At 41.0% G+C, this 17,865-nt stretch overlaps 1 protein-coding gene across 1 annotated transcript in view; it reads left to right on the top strand.

Annotated features, from left to right (window-relative positions):
- Positions 1-17,865, top strand: part of LOC149299814 (FYVE, RhoGEF and PH domain-containing protein 6-like) — a 64,507-nt gene that overhangs the window by 5,253 nt on the left and 41,389 nt on the right. Inside the window, exons 3-4 of the mRNA XM_089486112.1 lie at positions 10,630-10,738; positions 15,213-15,416. Coding sequence (XP_089342238.1) covers positions 10,630-10,738; positions 15,213-15,416 — 313 coding nt within the window. The remainder of the gene's footprint in view (positions 1-10,629; positions 10,739-15,212; positions 15,417-17,865) is intronic.

Below are 17,865 nucleotides of genomic sequence, written 5' to 3'. Positions count from 1 at the left end.
CCCAGCCTGGATTTTTCTTCCCCATGTGCATAACCTTACATTTATCTGTGTTAAACCTCATCTGCCACATCCCAGCCCAAGCCTCCAACCTATGCAGATCCATTTGTAATCGTGCACTGTCCTCTATTGTGTTAACCACGTTACAGAGTTTAGTATCGTCTGCAAAGATTGATACTTTACTATACAATCCCTCTACAAGGTCATTAATAAATATATTAAAAAGAATAGGACCCAAAACTGACCCCTGTGGTACCCCACTAGCAACAGTCACCCACTCAGAATATGTACCATTAATAACCACCCTCTGTTTCCTATCACTGAGCCAGTTACTTACCCACATACACACATTCTCCCCCAGCCCAAGCATTCTCATTTTATGTACCAGCCTTTTATGTGGCACCGTATTAAATGCTTTGGAAAAATCAAGATATACGACATCCATCGATTCACCCCGATCCAGTCTTGAGCTCACCTCCTCATAAAAGCTGATTAGGTTAGTTTGACAGGACCGATCCCTTGTAAACCCATGCTGATATGGAGTCATACATTTCTTTTCATTGAGATACTGATTGAGGTATTGAAACTGATGAACAGTAATCCATAATAAAAATAAAAAACATCTACACTCTCTTCACCGGCTGCCAGTGTGCTTCAGAATTAATTTTTAAATCCCAACTTACTTTCAAAGCACTTCACAGCAGAATGCACCCTAATGACCTCTAGCTTGTAAGCTTGTTTACTGTGAAATATGTTGGCACTATATAAAACAATAAATAATACACAGTTCCAGAAGGTATAGTGCCTTTATTACCCTTAGCTCTGGTCCTCTAGCCCTCACCAAACTCTGATGGCTTCCCCTGCAAAATATCAGATTTGACCTTCCCTGACACAAGATACAACTAAAATACTAACAATAATTCCCTTGTGATATTTCCTGGCTTTTATCACCAATCCATTGTGAACCTCTCTGCCAGTCTAATCCTTTCCTTCCACCACTGGTTCCCCATACCAACCAAAATAAAGGGTTAATTCTACTCCCTTACCCTACAGAGGCCTAACAACATTGCACTGTGTATGCAGTATCTCTGCTTTTCTCTCCAAATACTTGCCTAACTGCATCTCTCTTCATCTCTTATCACTTCTTCCCACATGTATCTCCAGGTTTCTACGCATGCTGTTCCTGGTCTTCTCTCCCCTACACAAGCTAGCTTTAAACACTCACTAAAATGCAACCCTGTTTAGAGAAGCATTCTGTCCTCTTAAAACCCCAGAACTGTATTCCAAGACCTCCAGGTGATTATTCTCTGTGTGAGACTTTTGCTAGGATCAAAGAATTCACACCCAAGCAGTCTCTTAACTTATATCGCAATCCCTACGTTCTTATAGATTGTATTTTAAATCAGGGCCCTAATCGCTTCCATACAAATATGTGTTATGCTATTTCCCGTTATTGTTAATTTTGTATATTGTCAACTTCAATGTTATGGTTCATTTTGTACCCCCCCCCCCCTTTGTAATAGAGCTACTAAATCTGCTGCTCTATAAAAAAGAGCTCCCACTAAATTGTTTGCTTGATACACCCTATGTAGACAGACTTCTACTCAATTCACCTTAAGAAGGTGGGACAGATGTCCATAACACATACGTTGGATGTTTTTTTGTAACAGTAGGTTTATTTCCCCTCTCATTCTCCAGACACACACACTCTCCAATGTGAGGAATGGAGGAGAGGCTGTCTCTGTGGATCAACACTTTTGCGGAAGTACTCCAAGAGACCAGAATAATGCAGACAGATTTTCGGAGAAAGAGAGGTGCAGAAAAGCTTCTCTTACTCCATGAATTCTGGCCTCTCTGAACACTCCCGTAAAAAGGCCTTCTCCCCTTTCTCCTATCGGTGGAGAGGGTGTGTCCAAAGGCCCCACCCCCTTTGTGGAAGTGCTCCGGGAGCCCTGGCTCATGGAGATGCGGACAAAGATAGAAGACACAAGGAGAAGAAGAGGCAATGGAGAAAGGGACATGAAAGCGATTGGGGAAGAAGGTTGGGAGACATCCAGAGAGAGAATGAGTGTAAGACTAAGTAATAATGTGAAAGAGTGTGAATGTGAGAGAGTGAATGATAGTGTTGGTGTTGTTACATTTTAAAGTGTGTGGAGGGGGATATAGGACCCGCCCCTGCTGCTGCCCATTTTCCAGACCTGCTATAAAACTTAATTTACTATTCAGTATTTTTTCTTCTTGAATCCAGCATAGCTTTAAAGGGAATAATATTTCGTAATCCTCCAATGGCATTAACATAAAACTGTCTACCGACACTAAAATTCCTCATTTTTTCCTCAATGACACACACATTTATCTACTCTGCAACGACAAATGTGATTTTACATTTCTACTTTTATTAAGCTGGAAGAAAACGGATTTATATACTTTTCTTGGCATTAACCACCAAGAAAAATCTAAGTGTTAATTCAAACTGCCAGTAATAAATATATGCTGTTTGGCCTACTGTCAAATTAAAAAGTTTCCTAACCAAATGCTTTGAAATAGCATTTTTAGTTAATAAGACTTAAGATTTATTAACAGTTTATTCCACTGAAAATTTGGACACGACTATTTAGTACTTGATAAGTCAAAGGCGGTAGACTGTTCTTACTTACCAACAGCAGAAGCCCAAAAATTAACTTGATGATATGTAAGGGTACAATTAACCCCTTTCAAACTACTCGGGAAAATAGATGTAAAAATAATAATATAAAATAATGTTTTTCAAAGTTTCGTGTACATAACTAGAGAAGAAAATTTGCCCAATATATTATAATTTACTTCTGATTTGAAAACCACATTGCCGTTATCAACCTGTCACATTTTATATTTGGTATTCTGCAACACTAATCTAAACGGCCCAGGGTATTTCACAAACCTAATAGATACCAATAGGGTCCATTCACTAAAAAGATAGTTAGTTCACACCGTACCTGGTTTGCTAGGAGGGTCTCTATTGCTTGAATAGGGATTCATCTATTTAGATGTTCTGTTTGGGGGTACAAACCTCTGCAAATCTTTGTAACAGATATGTTGCAAATGGCCTGATTTTAACCAGACTATTACATTGCAGATAATTTTTGGTGGGCACTTCCTATCGCTCAAACGAAGGAAACGCAGACGGATTTTATATCTTATTATGGTCATAGCCGCCGAGATAAGGGTAGCAAGAACGGGGATTTCACTCCAGTAGTGGATGACAGCCAACAAGTAGCAGTCACTATGAATATTGCTTGGCATACACATTTATTTGGGATGTCTTCAAAGAAACTCTCAGGAAAACACAATTAACAAAAAAAGGAAATGATCTCAGAAGACGGCACGGCGACAGTAATGTCAGTAAAGAGTGGTATAGCCATTCAGGTGCACCTGGTGGAGGGTCACGAGAGGAGTACCTCTCCATCTCCACATCAGAGGCTTTATACACGATGACTCCATGACATAAAACCACCACCCAACTGAACCCATGTAGATGAATTACTCAAAAGGTTTGGCTTAACATCACTTTTGTCATTCAAGTTGGCAGTAAAATCCTCCCCTGCATTACACTGCATTCAGCATTATCTAATCATTGCAGACATTAAAATCTGCAACGCGGTGGAGCTACAATTTCACTTATTACCCAATAATGGATAAGGGTATCAAAGCACCAAGAAAGCCCTAAGTGAATATGTGAGTGCATCACGTATTCCAAGGATTATATTGTATTACATCATCATATGACGCAATATAAAATACGATAAGTATGATAAATATGATAAGTATTCATTATAAAAAGCCAGACGCTGGTGGGTAAAACCACCAGACACGGAAACTTGTAATTTAGATAAGGTTTCACCTTTGTTATGATTCAGATATACTTTGGTGACTTTTCTTCATGTTGGAACACATCCGAGCTTAAACAAAACCCACTGTGTTTGTGCCTATGTTTACTCAACAGGCCAAGTCACTCTCCTGCTAATGTAGGACTTCTGTAGTTATTTACCTGGAACACTAAGCAATTCACAGGTAAGGGATTAGCTGTGCACAAAGGAAATGACATGACATTCAAGTAGCTTCATCATGCTGAAGATTCCTACAGAAACCTACGTGATCATGGGGCATCTTCACAGCTCATGCATGTATCAGCTGCAAATCACGTCACCAGGGGAATTGTGACACATTTCCTTTATGCCACTCAGGGACACTTATTTCATAAGAGTGTAGATTTGGCATTCCCCTCTTTGAAATCTTATCTCTCCTCTGTGAAAACTCGTGCACACGGAGATACAACATATAGAAGCTCAGCTCCAAACCCAGTTTGCAGTTGGCTTTCAGAATTCTGGATCCCTGCTCCACTATGATGATGTCACATGATATCAATGTGTCCATAAAGTCCACTAAACTTCTCCAGTTAAGGAATCCATAAAACAACTAATAAGTACAAATGTATTCAAAATGGGCAGACTAAATGCGTCTATTGGTTATAGTGTCTACGTACACTGACGTTCAAAAGTTTGGGGTCTCTTAGCTCTTTTTCATGGAAAACAATGTAATAGTGTTTCTAAATTAAAATCACATTAGATAACGCTGGGACCCTTTGCCATATTTAATTTCCCCAGGCAAAATAGCCCTTATATTTATATATCCAAATATCACCAAAACAATTATACCGATTTAAAACTAAAATGCACCAAAATGTTGTATTGCCCCAATAAACATCCTTTAATTGCAGACCAAAGCTGGCCCCTTAATTTTGACTCCTAGTTCCAAACCAAATTTGTTGACCCCTGAAGTAAGTAGTGCTTAGTAACCTGGAGGAAATGTGTAATGTTTGCTCAAGTCAATTCATTTGAAAAATGCAGCCGCTAAATTCTACTGTGCAATACCAAAAGTGCACACAAACTGACACAGGAAGACGCCACTTGGCTTATCACGATGACGTCACGACGAAGGTTGGCGTCTGCAGTAATGGATAGACTCGAAATGTGTAAAATGTGTAATTGTGATAGTTCAGGCACAGTATGAGGGTAAAATATTTTAAAAATACATTTACAGGGCTTTTTCTTTTTTTTTATAGTTTTCTTGGAAAGTCCCACAAAAGTGTGAACAAGGTTTTCCTAGGGGCAGAAAGTGCCACCTGTTACAGGAGATTTTTTCAACAGGTAAAAAAAGTACATTCTTTAAACATCTATATTCAAACTAACTGCACAGCAGACATGAACAGGTTAAAAAGACATGTTGTTAATCAATGCACATGCAATCCTCTAGTGCATATGCAAGCAATTTCACAACATATCCAATGCATTAATGGGTGAAACGGTGCTTGTACTCTTAAGAACACATGCATCCGGGACTAATTAGCTTTACTTTACAATTCTTTTTTGGTCTGACAAATGGTGCTGCATTTGCTTATTGAATTATAAATCACTAAACTGTTCCCCTGAGCAGAATGGCTGGATGGAAATAATTGCAAAACCAAATGACATAAAACTAATACGAACTAATGGAAACTGTGCAATTACACTGCTAGCAGAATTGACAAGAGAGCAACTAAAAAGGGAATAACACAAGTCACATACACCTACCGTATATAACCTGAACCCCCGCAAAGCTTTTGCACCTGTTCTCGAATAAACACTACTGTTACTCAAAAATTAACAGCTGAATTGGATGACCAACTTTTTTTTTCTTCTTGCGCCTGTTCTACGGATCTACTCATGGACGAAAACACTAAAGAGGAGAAGGCGTTTGAGCTAGCTTGTATTCCTCCACCCTTGCTAAGACAGAACATGCCATGGGTTGGTCTTAAGACCATGTTGGCTCACCCAGCCAGTTAGACGTTCATTACAATCTAAATCATTTAGGTTACGCAATATGCATGGCCAACCTAGTCCCTTTTACAGCCAACATAAAAACAAAAGGTTTAGGGGGACTTTTACAACTTTTGTCATAACCAAAATTCATTTATCACAACTGTCAACAGCTTCTACTTTGGGCTCTATAATCAATTTCCTGTCTGGAAGAGGTCTACCTTCTCCTCCGTCATCCTTACAAATGCTGCTTGAGCCAATCAACAACAATCCGCAACAACAGGGAAGAGATGTGTTAATAATAACAATAATAATAATACAGATCCTGAGACCAGGAAGCTCTGATGGCGATTTGTATACACATAGGCAGATATTCTAATACAAATGCGATATTAACACCATAACATAGGTTATCTTATCATACAAAACTGTAAAATTAAGGATTTTGGATGCAGAAAATCCACATTAAATCATCTCACGCCAACGCATACACATACATACATATATATATATATATATATATATATATATATATATATATTGGGGTCTATTCACTGAAGGGAGGGGTGTCAGGAGAGTTGTGGCTTTAACTCTCATCAATATTAACTATGAAGGGCGGACACCAGCAGGTTCCTCCAGCTAGCAGGGCTGAGATGGCCCTGCAGAAACCATAATTCAGTGCGTGAGGAGACTTTGGAGAAAGCTCATTGATTTAACTATACATTACACAGGACCAGCCAAGCTCTTCCTGCAGCGGAAGCTTACTGGGCACGGGCCTTCGCATATGTATTGTGAAGACAAGGAGTGGATTCCACAACTCTCCTGCAAAGTATCCTGCCAACTGGCCCTTTAGTGAATAGAGCCCATTGTGCGTAGCACCACAGTACAAGGACAAACATGGTCTATAACCGATTTCAAATCTAGAACTCTACATAAAATACATTAAAATCAGAAAATCCATTCAGGATGTCTGTGGTTGGATTGTGTCCACGGTCCCTGGTGGATATCTGCTCAGGTCACAGCAGATGGGCTGGCCATGCTGTTTATATAGTCCTGGAGGTAATGGGACACGTTCTGCAAATGTTTAGGGGTCTATTCCTCTTAGCAGCTGTCTAAATATCCACAACTGCTTGGCGGACGCAGTATTACACGAAAAAAAAATATCTTCCTACAACCGAAAGTTTCAGTTGACAAAGGTCTTTGAAAACGCAAATACTTAGTAGAGCAATTACTCTGCTTCAATAGAACCAAAACGTTCAAATAAACAAAGAGCATCTAATTCCAAAGCATAAGAAACCCTGCAGGTGAACGTGAATCAGTCTCTATGACTATATGCAAACGTTACACGACAGAATGGAAACACATGCAAATCACATGTCCATTCGGTACTCTGTGCAATGCCAGCTCTATTCTTACCTTACGTGGCGCGCCGCGTTCCAGAAGACAAATCAGAGCTACGAGGAAAACAAACCTCTTGCTACAAATTGTCTCAACTCGTCTCTAAAATAACTGAATTGAAAGCTTGTTACGCACTGCTTTGTATGTCCCGTCTTCCCATCGTGCAGCGCTGCAGAGCACGATGGTGCAATATAATTCATTGAATAATAAGTGGTTACAAAATGCACAAATATAATTTCTATATAATACAAAGATAGCCAAAGTTCAGCAAAACAAGAGTTGGATTTCCAATTCACAGCATTAGAAACATCCCCAATACTCATGAATGGCCAAACTCTTCTTAAGAAACGATTCATTAATTATGTGAAATTTTGCGGCGTTCCTTTTTTTTTTTTTTTTTTTTGCTGGGAACACTTAAACGTCAGGTGACATCAAACCAGGCACAGATAGGCTGTTGCCATGGAAATGGAAACCACTTTTACATTTCCATGTTCTTTGTGTTATTGAACCTTCGGGGGGGGAAAGAATATAATTACAGCTCAGCTAAAGTTCATTTGTTTAAACTTGCTTTGTCAATTAGAAAACAAACAATAAATAGTGATGTTACCATAACCAGATATAGGCATTATTCTGAACTCATTCTGCCCACTTACGATACGGCTGTAGATTTCAATAGCGTGCCTGACATTACATTATAAATGCGATTTCCCAGAAGATCCCTGCTCACGCTGAAGAGAAGAAGGTCAGGCAGAACCTACATTACTATAGAAGCCAAATGCTCGGGAATGGCACTAATCAGCCAGCGGCTACAGAAGAATAAGGTTCTAACGTGTAGGGAGTACAAAGTACACGCTATAAGAAAAGGCACATAGTTCTCGGAAATATCACTTTAACTAGTAACTCGATGGAGCCGTTTATCTCCAGCACATGTTTTATTTTATAGGCAAAATGCCTTCTGTAAGGAAGAGAATACAGAGCTATGCATTTCTTAGCGTGAATTTGCTTGTATAAACTCAGCTGTCTAGCACCAGGTCCGTATCGAATGGGCTGCCGGCTTACAAAACGCTTGAGAAGAACTTTTGAATCGTATATCCCAGGCTAGACAAAACCATGCAGAAGTTAGAACCCAAGAATTAACACGTCCATAGACATTTACAGAAGACAAGAAAAGGGCATGCCAGTAATATATGTATATATATAAGTCAGGCATCATGATTAGCAGTTGTCTATTGGCAAAGTGATGACGCAAGAACCCTAAATGCATTGGGAGGCTTCTACCGAGTGCATTGGAAGACTTCCAATAGCTTAGCGTAACATTATTTGTTTTATATAGCGCCATCGAATTACGTAGCGCTTCACAATGGGTAGACAGGACATAACAAGTAGTATGTAACATAACAATATGACTTACAGAGACAAGAGGTGAGGAGGGCCCTGCTCAAAGGAGAGATGCATGAACCTTCCTACAAAGTACACAATAAAAAGCCTGATGTTTACTAGATCACACGAGAGGACTCCCTGTAAATAGTAATACAAATTGTAACCGTCTCCAGCTCCTACGCTTAAACCCTTATTTATGTGTATTGACTTCCTAAATTTGCTGATCTTTACAGAATTCAGTAATATAAACTCAGCTGTCATCACTACCGAGCTGGGCTCTCACAACGTACTGTCAAATCATCAAGGGGATTCATGAACTCTCCAAGCATTAACTATACATCATACGGGGCTAGATCTGCCCACCATGACTTGCGACTGCCCCTTTGGTAATGCATAGTTCTATGCGGGACTTGGATGTTCAGTGATATAGCGCACCGTCTCTCCTTATAGAGGTAGAAACATGATTAGGATGCAGCCATATGTTTATTTTAATAATACAGATTTTGGATAATTATTTTAAACATATATTATAATACATTAGCATTTGGGGGATAATTACATTTGAAATCAACAGTCACACTAGACATGTAACCCATCCTTCCTAAGCTGTAACAGACAGATCTATAGTCAGTGGGATCAAGTACCATCGGCCCGCTACACCCAAGGCCCTATAGATAACTATAACGTATACATACATTGTTTTTGCTGAAGGAATTGACTGACGTGACAAGTAGTTACTTGTCGTTAAACCTTTGCGGTGTCTGTTGGTCTCCCGACCAAAGGGCGGAATAAAGATATTATTACAAGATGGGAGACAAGGTGGCAAAACAGAGCTTACAATAACAGAGCAGCAGAGAATGACTTCTTCACAGTACATGAATGGTAAAGATTGATGATAAGCTCAGGACGTTCCTACATCGGAAGAGATCTAAGGGCCACTGGCCCCAAACAAGACATGCAAGGCTGGGAATTTCCACCAGTCCACTATCCTGTCTATGGTTGTTAAGTGTGTGTGTGTGTGTGTGTAAAGGGTATTGCATCATGCATAATAAAATGAAAATGACACACTCAGGACTCTGTGCATTAATATAGACGTCTGCACGTAAAGCAAGGCACTGATAAAGCATCTCAACGATAAGGTAACTGCATGCAGAGAGATGCGCGGTATAAATGAATGTGATTACCTCGATACCTGTCATACAGTCTGATGGCTGGCAGCATACAGGCAGCCTAACGCAGACTCTTGTGCTCAGGACTGGTGAGGGCAAACGTGAAGTGCAGGGCGTACCCACCAAGGACCTGACGAGCAGGAGCCAGTGATCGAATTATCACCCACCTCAAACACCACTTCTTCGTCAAACTCCTCAGTCATTGCTGTCCGCCATGCCACCGCGCGCAGCACTCTGGGAAATTGAGTGCCTTCGGGCGACAGCATAGAGCAGACTGGAAGCGCGAAAACTACAAATCCCAGACAGCACCGCGGCGCATACAGTCCGACCTAAAGGAAGAGGGCAGGCTTCAGTAAGGGAAGGGCCAGTGGCTGTGAGGCGGGTACAAAGAAGGGTAAACCACATCGACCATTTCTATTCCCAAGACATATGTACGTTTCACGTGTTGCTGACCAGCACATGTAAAATATGTGACATGTGAAAATGAGTACATGTATACACCCTGCATACTGCAGGTTATCCCTGTACGGGTTACCAACATGCGAAGTGTAGTGAATAAAATAGCTAATACGGTTGATATACTTTCCACTAGCTCTCGATTATATAACGTATATCATGCATAGTTACCGCTATATACCAATAAATGCCTTATTAACCAGACTGTTTGCTTAGGTGAGGGTCAGCACGTTGGTACCGGTTTTGTCCCGAACCGAATATATTGTAAAGCAGATGTGTCAGGCTGTCAAAGGCACGCTTCTCCGTTCTTTTGTTTGGATGTGACGTCACGCGGCCGCCAGCACGCTCCCTTGTCCCAAAGTAGGAAAGGCTCTTCCCTTATCCCTGTTCTCCAGCAGGCGGCCCCCTCCCGGACACGGCGAGGAGGAGGAGGAGGGGATTCATCGCCACACAAAGTGCTGAAGTTTAACTATCTTCCAGCCGGGATAGCTCCCTGTCCGCACGGTATTTCAGAGGCTGGAGCACCGGCTGTCGCTGTAGGATGGACTGAGCCTGGAAACCTTCATGGGAGACCATGAGTGCTGGTGAGTCCGCACCTAGTCCCGGTAACTTCCCCACGAGCCCCGGTGCCGGATCCCCAGCCCTACGCCGGCTTTGTCCCGTGCGATCGCCCGGTTTAGTGTGTGCTGATAACACGCTCATTGCATTCACTGCACGGGGAATGTTCTAAGATCAAGGGACTTGAGTGAATAGGCACACTGCCTTGGGATTATGCCCCGCGTTCCACTCAGCCGAGAGCAACCCGTAATGCGCTGCCTTGTCTTCCTTTCCGTGTACTGAAAGGGATATCCCCATTCTCCATAGTTAATTGGCAACTGCGTGACTGCTAGTCTCATGATCCATCGCCTGCTGGCAGCTATGCTCTGGCTGAGAGTGATGAATATTGGGGGCGTTCAGCCCTGAGTCCCAATCAATGTATGCATTTACTTACATGATGCACACCTATGCCGTAGTGTTGTACATTGGTTATGTAATGGGTTTTATTGATCTTGCTTTGGAAAGTCCCTTCTTATTCAGGAAAAGAGATGTTGGAGGCAATATCCAGAAAGAGCAGATTAAGAACAGTGACAGAAGCCATCGGCAACACTAGTCTGTTTATTATTATCCATGATAATAATATTTATTATTATTTCTTTGTATTAAAGGGTATAAAGATAATTGTTTTCTTCTGTCGTGGATGCAAATGGTTATTTGCCAATGTGCAGGCAATGTGTGTATATCATATGAAGCCTGGTGGGTAATCTAATTATGTTATAAATAAGTGACAAAGAATGTGGGTGAAATTCCTTCCAAAGAGAGCTTTATAGAATGGATACGGCATAAGGTTCTAATTACACTGTATACATCTGAAGTAGAGACAACATATACGGTAGGGTATGGTGGGAATGGTTGGCTAGTGAAATATTAAAAAGTAGGTAATAGGTAATCCATTATTGATCAGTACTTTATGCATTTGGATTGCTAATAGCCTAAGGCTAGTCGCTGTGTAAAGACCAAAGGATCCTAGGCAGTTAACAAGCCCTGGAAGATAGTATTCCTTTGTGAATACACAAGATCTTAGTACATGACACCTAAACCGTAACCGTTGGTGGCGCTAGCATATGTGTTTATTATGCACATATTTATCTAATCGGTGTGGCCCCTACCGCAGGGCTTCTTGTTATTGTTACAAATGGGTTTAAAATATATATTCCACATATTTGTTTTTTTTCCTACTTTGTGTAGAATCAAGCCCATCGTGTATGCTGCACGTTTGCAACAGTAACTTATTTTTCTTACAACTCCTCCAAAAACCTTGAGCAGAATGAGTAGAATTCTAACGGACGCTAGTAATCTCTTTTTATTTAGAACTTTGTGCAGAAATCACTGCTGTGATAAGTAAAAGACATGGCGTTTTCTACTTTGGTTTAACCCTTTTGATGTCTCACTTGTCCCTCTGCCACATGAAGGGTTAATTTATATAATTCAAGAGAAGTTCTGCAAATGTCAGTTCTCACGGCCGCAGCCTGATGTCCATCACCCTGGGTGTCCCTTGATATGTATTGCAGGTGTCCGATCAATACTTTATTTTGTATGGGGCATGTTTTAACCCCTTAAACAAGTAAAAAGGGCACACGCTTCGGGCGGAGAACTGTTTCTCCTTGAACGTGACCTGTTCTTTGCTAACAGGATGTTTATTCTATCTGTTCCAGACAGTAGTTTGCTAGCTATAGCTTAAGTCATTTCCACATGTTCCTGCAAAACATTTACACGAAGTATATGCTGGAGGAATTATCTGTAGAACAGCTGTTTGACAGATTCCAGAAAGCCTAAGGTACTGTAAAATGTGCATTGATAATGACGGATGGCTAGTTGGGAATTGGAAAAATACCGTTGTTATCACATGGTTGGCTCGGTCAAAAATAGCAGTTTAGTAGGACATCGGGCAGCGCATCCAGGGAGGATAGGACTCTAGGGCATTGAATAACAGCCGCCATGTTGGTAATTTGTACTAGTGTTTCACAGCATTACAATGTGTGGCTGCAGACCTCTGGTTTTCTCAATACAGACCATCGGTTGTTAAAATCCTTGTTTTGTAAACGGGCTAACAGGGTTTTGACAGAGATAGCCCGAGGTGGTTCTCCAGCTGTTTATTAAACCACAATGACTGCATTCAATTCACTGAAAATCAAGGGCATTGTTGGCTACTCGGAGCTGCATGTTGGCTACTCGGACCTGCATGTTGGCTACTCGGACCTGCATGTTGGCTCATCAGAGCTACTGCCTTTCTAATATGTTTGGTAATGTCAATGTCAATGTTTCCATATGGGTATTTTTGTTGGCTACAAACTTAAGGGGACACCGCAAGATGAGTTGACATAGGACAAGGGAAGTGTCCTTTTATTTGAATATTGGCGAGAGATGTTAATCTGTTGGGACGTCGTTTCACTGCCTTTTCAGGTAATAGAGGTTTATGTAGCCCCGGAGGTACTGGTATTTTTTCCTGGTTCATTTTTCATCATGGATGTACAAGAAAGCCATTGTATTTGTGCTCTTGTGTTCAGTGTTCAAAACTGTTTTTGAGTTATCGCCGTGGTTGCCACCGTGGATATTTCTCGCTCCACAATACCTGTTTTGTATTCTGTATAAAAACACTTAATAAGCAATGCAGTTTTGCCGTGTTTCACAGTATTCATTCCCCATCTGCTCTTCATTAAGACCAATGAATTCTGATTATTTACAAAAATCAGTCTGGCCGGTGCTGAGCTGTGCAATGTTTGGGGCTATTCTAGAGAAAACACGGTGGGGAAAAAAATCCAGACAGTACCAAAGAATGGTAATGTGTCCGGATATTTTGCCGCTCTTGGTGTGAAGACGTTTTATAATTGAGAGACACAAACAACAATATACAGAAAATGAAAGCCAGACGCCGATATAAAATGACCCAAAAAGTTAGAAACTGGTTCTATAAATCTAGACACCATGGTTCCCTGGCTCCTCTGATTCGTCAGGCTGTGCAATTTAATGTACATTGTGTAGGTAAGAAAATCTGATCTACAAATCTTAGTTTTTGCACAAAGCAATACTTCTGAGAGGGTTAGATTAAGGTATTTCCAGATATGTATCAGCACATGTTAGTACGCTTTGATATTCCCAGTATGTGTTACATGGACTGTATTTTACCAGATGTTAACAGCTGCGCTGTTTAGTACTCAAGGGCGACATCATGTTAGATAATCTTTGCTGTAATATTGCTTCATTTTGCAGCACTATTCTTTTATATTATTATTATTGGACGGAGATAATTGGATGAGCGGAGAAACCGGTTAGGAGTGTATTTAAAGATGAGTGATTAACATACCCGGGAACCTGGTTCCGGTTCTCCGGGTCGCTGGAGCGGGGTCTTGACACGCCCCGCTCCACGCCCATTTTTTCCTTTAAATGGGGGGTGTTTCCTGCTGCTGTCAGTGTGCAGTCCTGGCCGCGTCCCGCGAGGGAAGGCTCCGGGTAACAGGAACCGAGAAATTCCCAGGTATGGTGATTAAATGTAAGTAGGGGAACCACTATGAAGGGCTTTGAAAGTAAAAGTCAATCCTTTTGTGCACAGGAAATCAGTGAAGAGATGGACAGAGGGGAGAGGTGTTAGTAAAGCGGTGGATGAAGAAGATAAGTGTGACAGCAGCAGTCATGGTGGATTGGAGAGGGCTAAGGTAGATAACCAAAAACAGAGTTGGTCAAGGATGGAGATTATGAGGGCATGAACAAGAGCTTTATGGACCTCTTGTGTTAGAAAGGGGCTATGTGGGCAATGTTTTCAAGATGGTGGCAGCAGTGTTTTGAAACAGAATGGAATGAGCGGTAAATGAAATGCCCGAGTCAATGGTGGCACCAAGGCAGCGTGAGGGGAAGGGGGTGATTCCACCATTGGCGTTGAGGGAGACTGATGAGGGAATGTTGGCATTCGAGGGATGGAAAATCAAGAGTTCTCGAGAGAGATTTAGCTTTAGGAATTGTGGTAATATCTATAAAATTATCATAAAGGCAGGCACTCGTTCTGCCATTATTACAGCTTACGCTTGAACCACTGGGAAGGATGTATGGCAACAGCCAATCCATTTCATGTCTTCTATACATGTCATCATTGTTAAGCTGGCTGAGAAAGTACACCTGTGGCTGTTAACTAGTATTATGCTTTAGGTGAAGGAGGTGGCCTTTTACCATGCTTTATGCATCTCTTGCAGGTAAGCTTTTCCTGCAGCCTTAAATGAGGACGGCCAGCATTTGGGTTATACAGTATATCATTTTAATAGGGCTAACACCTGCACCATTGCCATACAATGTATAAACATTAAAATAAGGTGGGGCCTGCGTAATAAAATGTATTTAAGGCATCACCTGTATGTGTTACAACTTATTTTAGTGTTGTGTTGCTCACAAGTTTACCCAGTTCCACCATGCTGCGGGGATCTGCTGCGTTGGGCCAGCGGGGATCTGCTGCGTTGGGCCAGCGGGGATCTGCTGCGTTGGGCCAGCGGGGATCTGCTGCGTGGGGCCAGCGGGGATCTGCTGCGTGGGGCCAGCGGGGATCTGCTGCGTGGGGCCAGCGGGGATCTGCTGCGTGGGGCCAGCGGGGATCTGCTGTGTAGTGCAGTTTCACTCCTATAATGTTAGTAATGACTTGTGTTCAAAACGTAGGCATTTGGAATCATATCCCTAAATCTAATTATGTGTATGAATTCCAGTTAGGGTTGCCGGCTAATTTTGTGAGGACACACATATTGCTATCCACTATAACATGCTTATTTCCTGCATATTTCAACTTGATCGAGTAATTAAGAAGGATGGATGTTACCCTCTGGACAATCCTTTTTTATCTCATCATTTTACACAGTTACTTTACTACAAGAAAAGTAAATTGAGTTTAATCTTTAGCAAGAAGCACAATACTTTAGATGAAGCGAAACAAAAACTATTTTAAAGGTGATGCCAACTTCACCCACAAAGGAGGAAACTTAATCCTCGGATCAACCCCTGTTTAAGTTGAAACTTGTACCAGTGCATGACCTTACGTGTCAGAAATGTGCCTTCAGTTTATCATGTTTACACCAGAGTGGTGGGCAACATATATAGTGTTTATCCAAGTGACAAATGGGTCTCAAAGCAATAGCCATTTTTATTTTATCTCAAGTAGGGGCAGCATATTGGAATATTAGGCCATAAAAGTATTTGTATTATGGAAAAACTGGAACATTCTTGACGATTGTTGCAAAATATAGCATTCCTCACCAAAATTGTTCTAGTTCGGTCATATGTAGATTATTATTACTATTGTTTTTGCTGTTATTGTTATTACTGTTGATAATAATGGTATTATTATATATTAAGCCATCATATTCCACAGCACTGCACAATGTGACAGGCCTGTTGTGTTGACTTAGCACTGCTGTGAAACCTTGTTTCTTCCATGTAGCATGTGACAAGGGACATGGGACTTCACAATACCCTTTCTTTGACCTTTGCGTCTTCTCCAAAGTTACCGCAACCAGCTGCTTGAAGTTGCAGTTGCTGCTTAAACTCACTCGCTGCCAGAGAAGCAATTCAATGCATTGCAGACCTTTTACCTGCAAGGTTTTATAGCCATACTTGTATAAATTCACTGTAAAAATCTAATGTCTAACACTTTGCTTTCTAAAGTAACAATCTCTTGATTAATTGTATCGGCAGTGCTTTACATGTTTTCCACCGCAAGAACTATAGTATGCATTCAGTGAGCCTTTTCTCCTAAGTATTAGTTGATAGCATGGTGCGACATGTTTATCAAGCATGAACGGTGTATTTTTTACAGAGCAGTCTGGCATATTCACTATTTTACCAACCTTATTGTTGATATTATTTGTGCTTTTTAAAGAGTAATGATCTCCGTTTTAATTGGCACCCAACTCAGATCAGAATCACCCACAGCAATCCTGTAGCTCGGTGTTCGTTGGCCAACAAGCCCTGTTTTGATTTAATGTGTTGCTGAAGAAAAGGTAGGATTAGTGTTCGCGAGCCTGTTGGAACATGAGAATAGGTTTGTACAGCCTGAGCAAGCATTCCTTCCTAATCTGGCTCATCAAATTATTGACTTTGTAAACCCTATATGTAGGGAACATAACTTCATAGTATTGCTTCTCATTGCCTTTCCCTTAAAACGCTATATCGGTGAAAAATAATGCGGCCAAGGTCTTTCTCCTAGTCAGGACAGAGACATGGCCGTTCACATCTACTCGGTCTGAGCTATTCAAATGTGGCAAAGCTTCCAGTTGACTTTCCTTAAAATAAACATTTATAGCATTCCATCTGTAAAAGCACTTTACAGATGAGTAGGTTATATGGTAATTTTTTGCGATATGGCTCCATTTTTAAACAAAGACTCCAGTTTTATAAGGCCATAGGTCTGATGTACCAGTGGTGACACCATGGTAACGGACAGAAACTATTCAATATATATCAGACAATCATTTCACATAGACCATAGGGCATTAAGATTAAGCTGGTAACTATTTGCTTGTGTTTTCACTATTATCATTGACTTCCTTGAAGAATTTAGCTTGAATACTCGTTTTAAATTCTTCCTGGTGACAGACTATATAAATAGGATGTATATTCTGTACTAAGACTTTCATGTTCCCCTTGGTAGCATGTTATCGGGTGAACAGACATTCTTCACGAATCACATTTTGGGTACTTATTCACCCGATGACCTAGGGGGAAACGCTTATACCCTGGAATGAAAAGCAGCCTTTGAATCTATTGTCTTTGATTTGAGAAAGGCCTCCATTGTGCCCGTGTGTTGGGAGCCTTTAGAAGCTTTAGGAAAACTGGGGTCAGGCTGTCTTCTGACAAATTTAATCAATTACTTCCTAAATTTCTATTAATAGCAGCTCACCCATGGATCCACTGGCAGATGGAAATTTTAGCAGAGCACAACTGATAAAAAGGCTGAGAATTCATGCGCATGGATTGCTTGATGAAGAATTTACGGAGAGCCTGAGGGCCAAACAAAACTTCCATTCTGGAACACCTTGCATACAAACATATTAGGAAAATCA

The sequence above is a fragment of the Sceloporus occidentalis genome, unplaced genomic scaffold (assembly GCF_023333645.1).
Source record: "Sceloporus occidentalis isolate IW3139 unplaced genomic scaffold, rSceOcc1.0.p SCAF_28, whole genome shotgun sequence".
NCBI classification, from domain to species: Eukaryota; Metazoa; Chordata; class Lepidosauria; order Squamata; family Phrynosomatidae; genus Sceloporus; species Sceloporus occidentalis.
The sequence above is the reverse complement of the archived record's forward strand: the minus strand, read 5'-3'. Positions and strand labels throughout refer to the sequence as shown.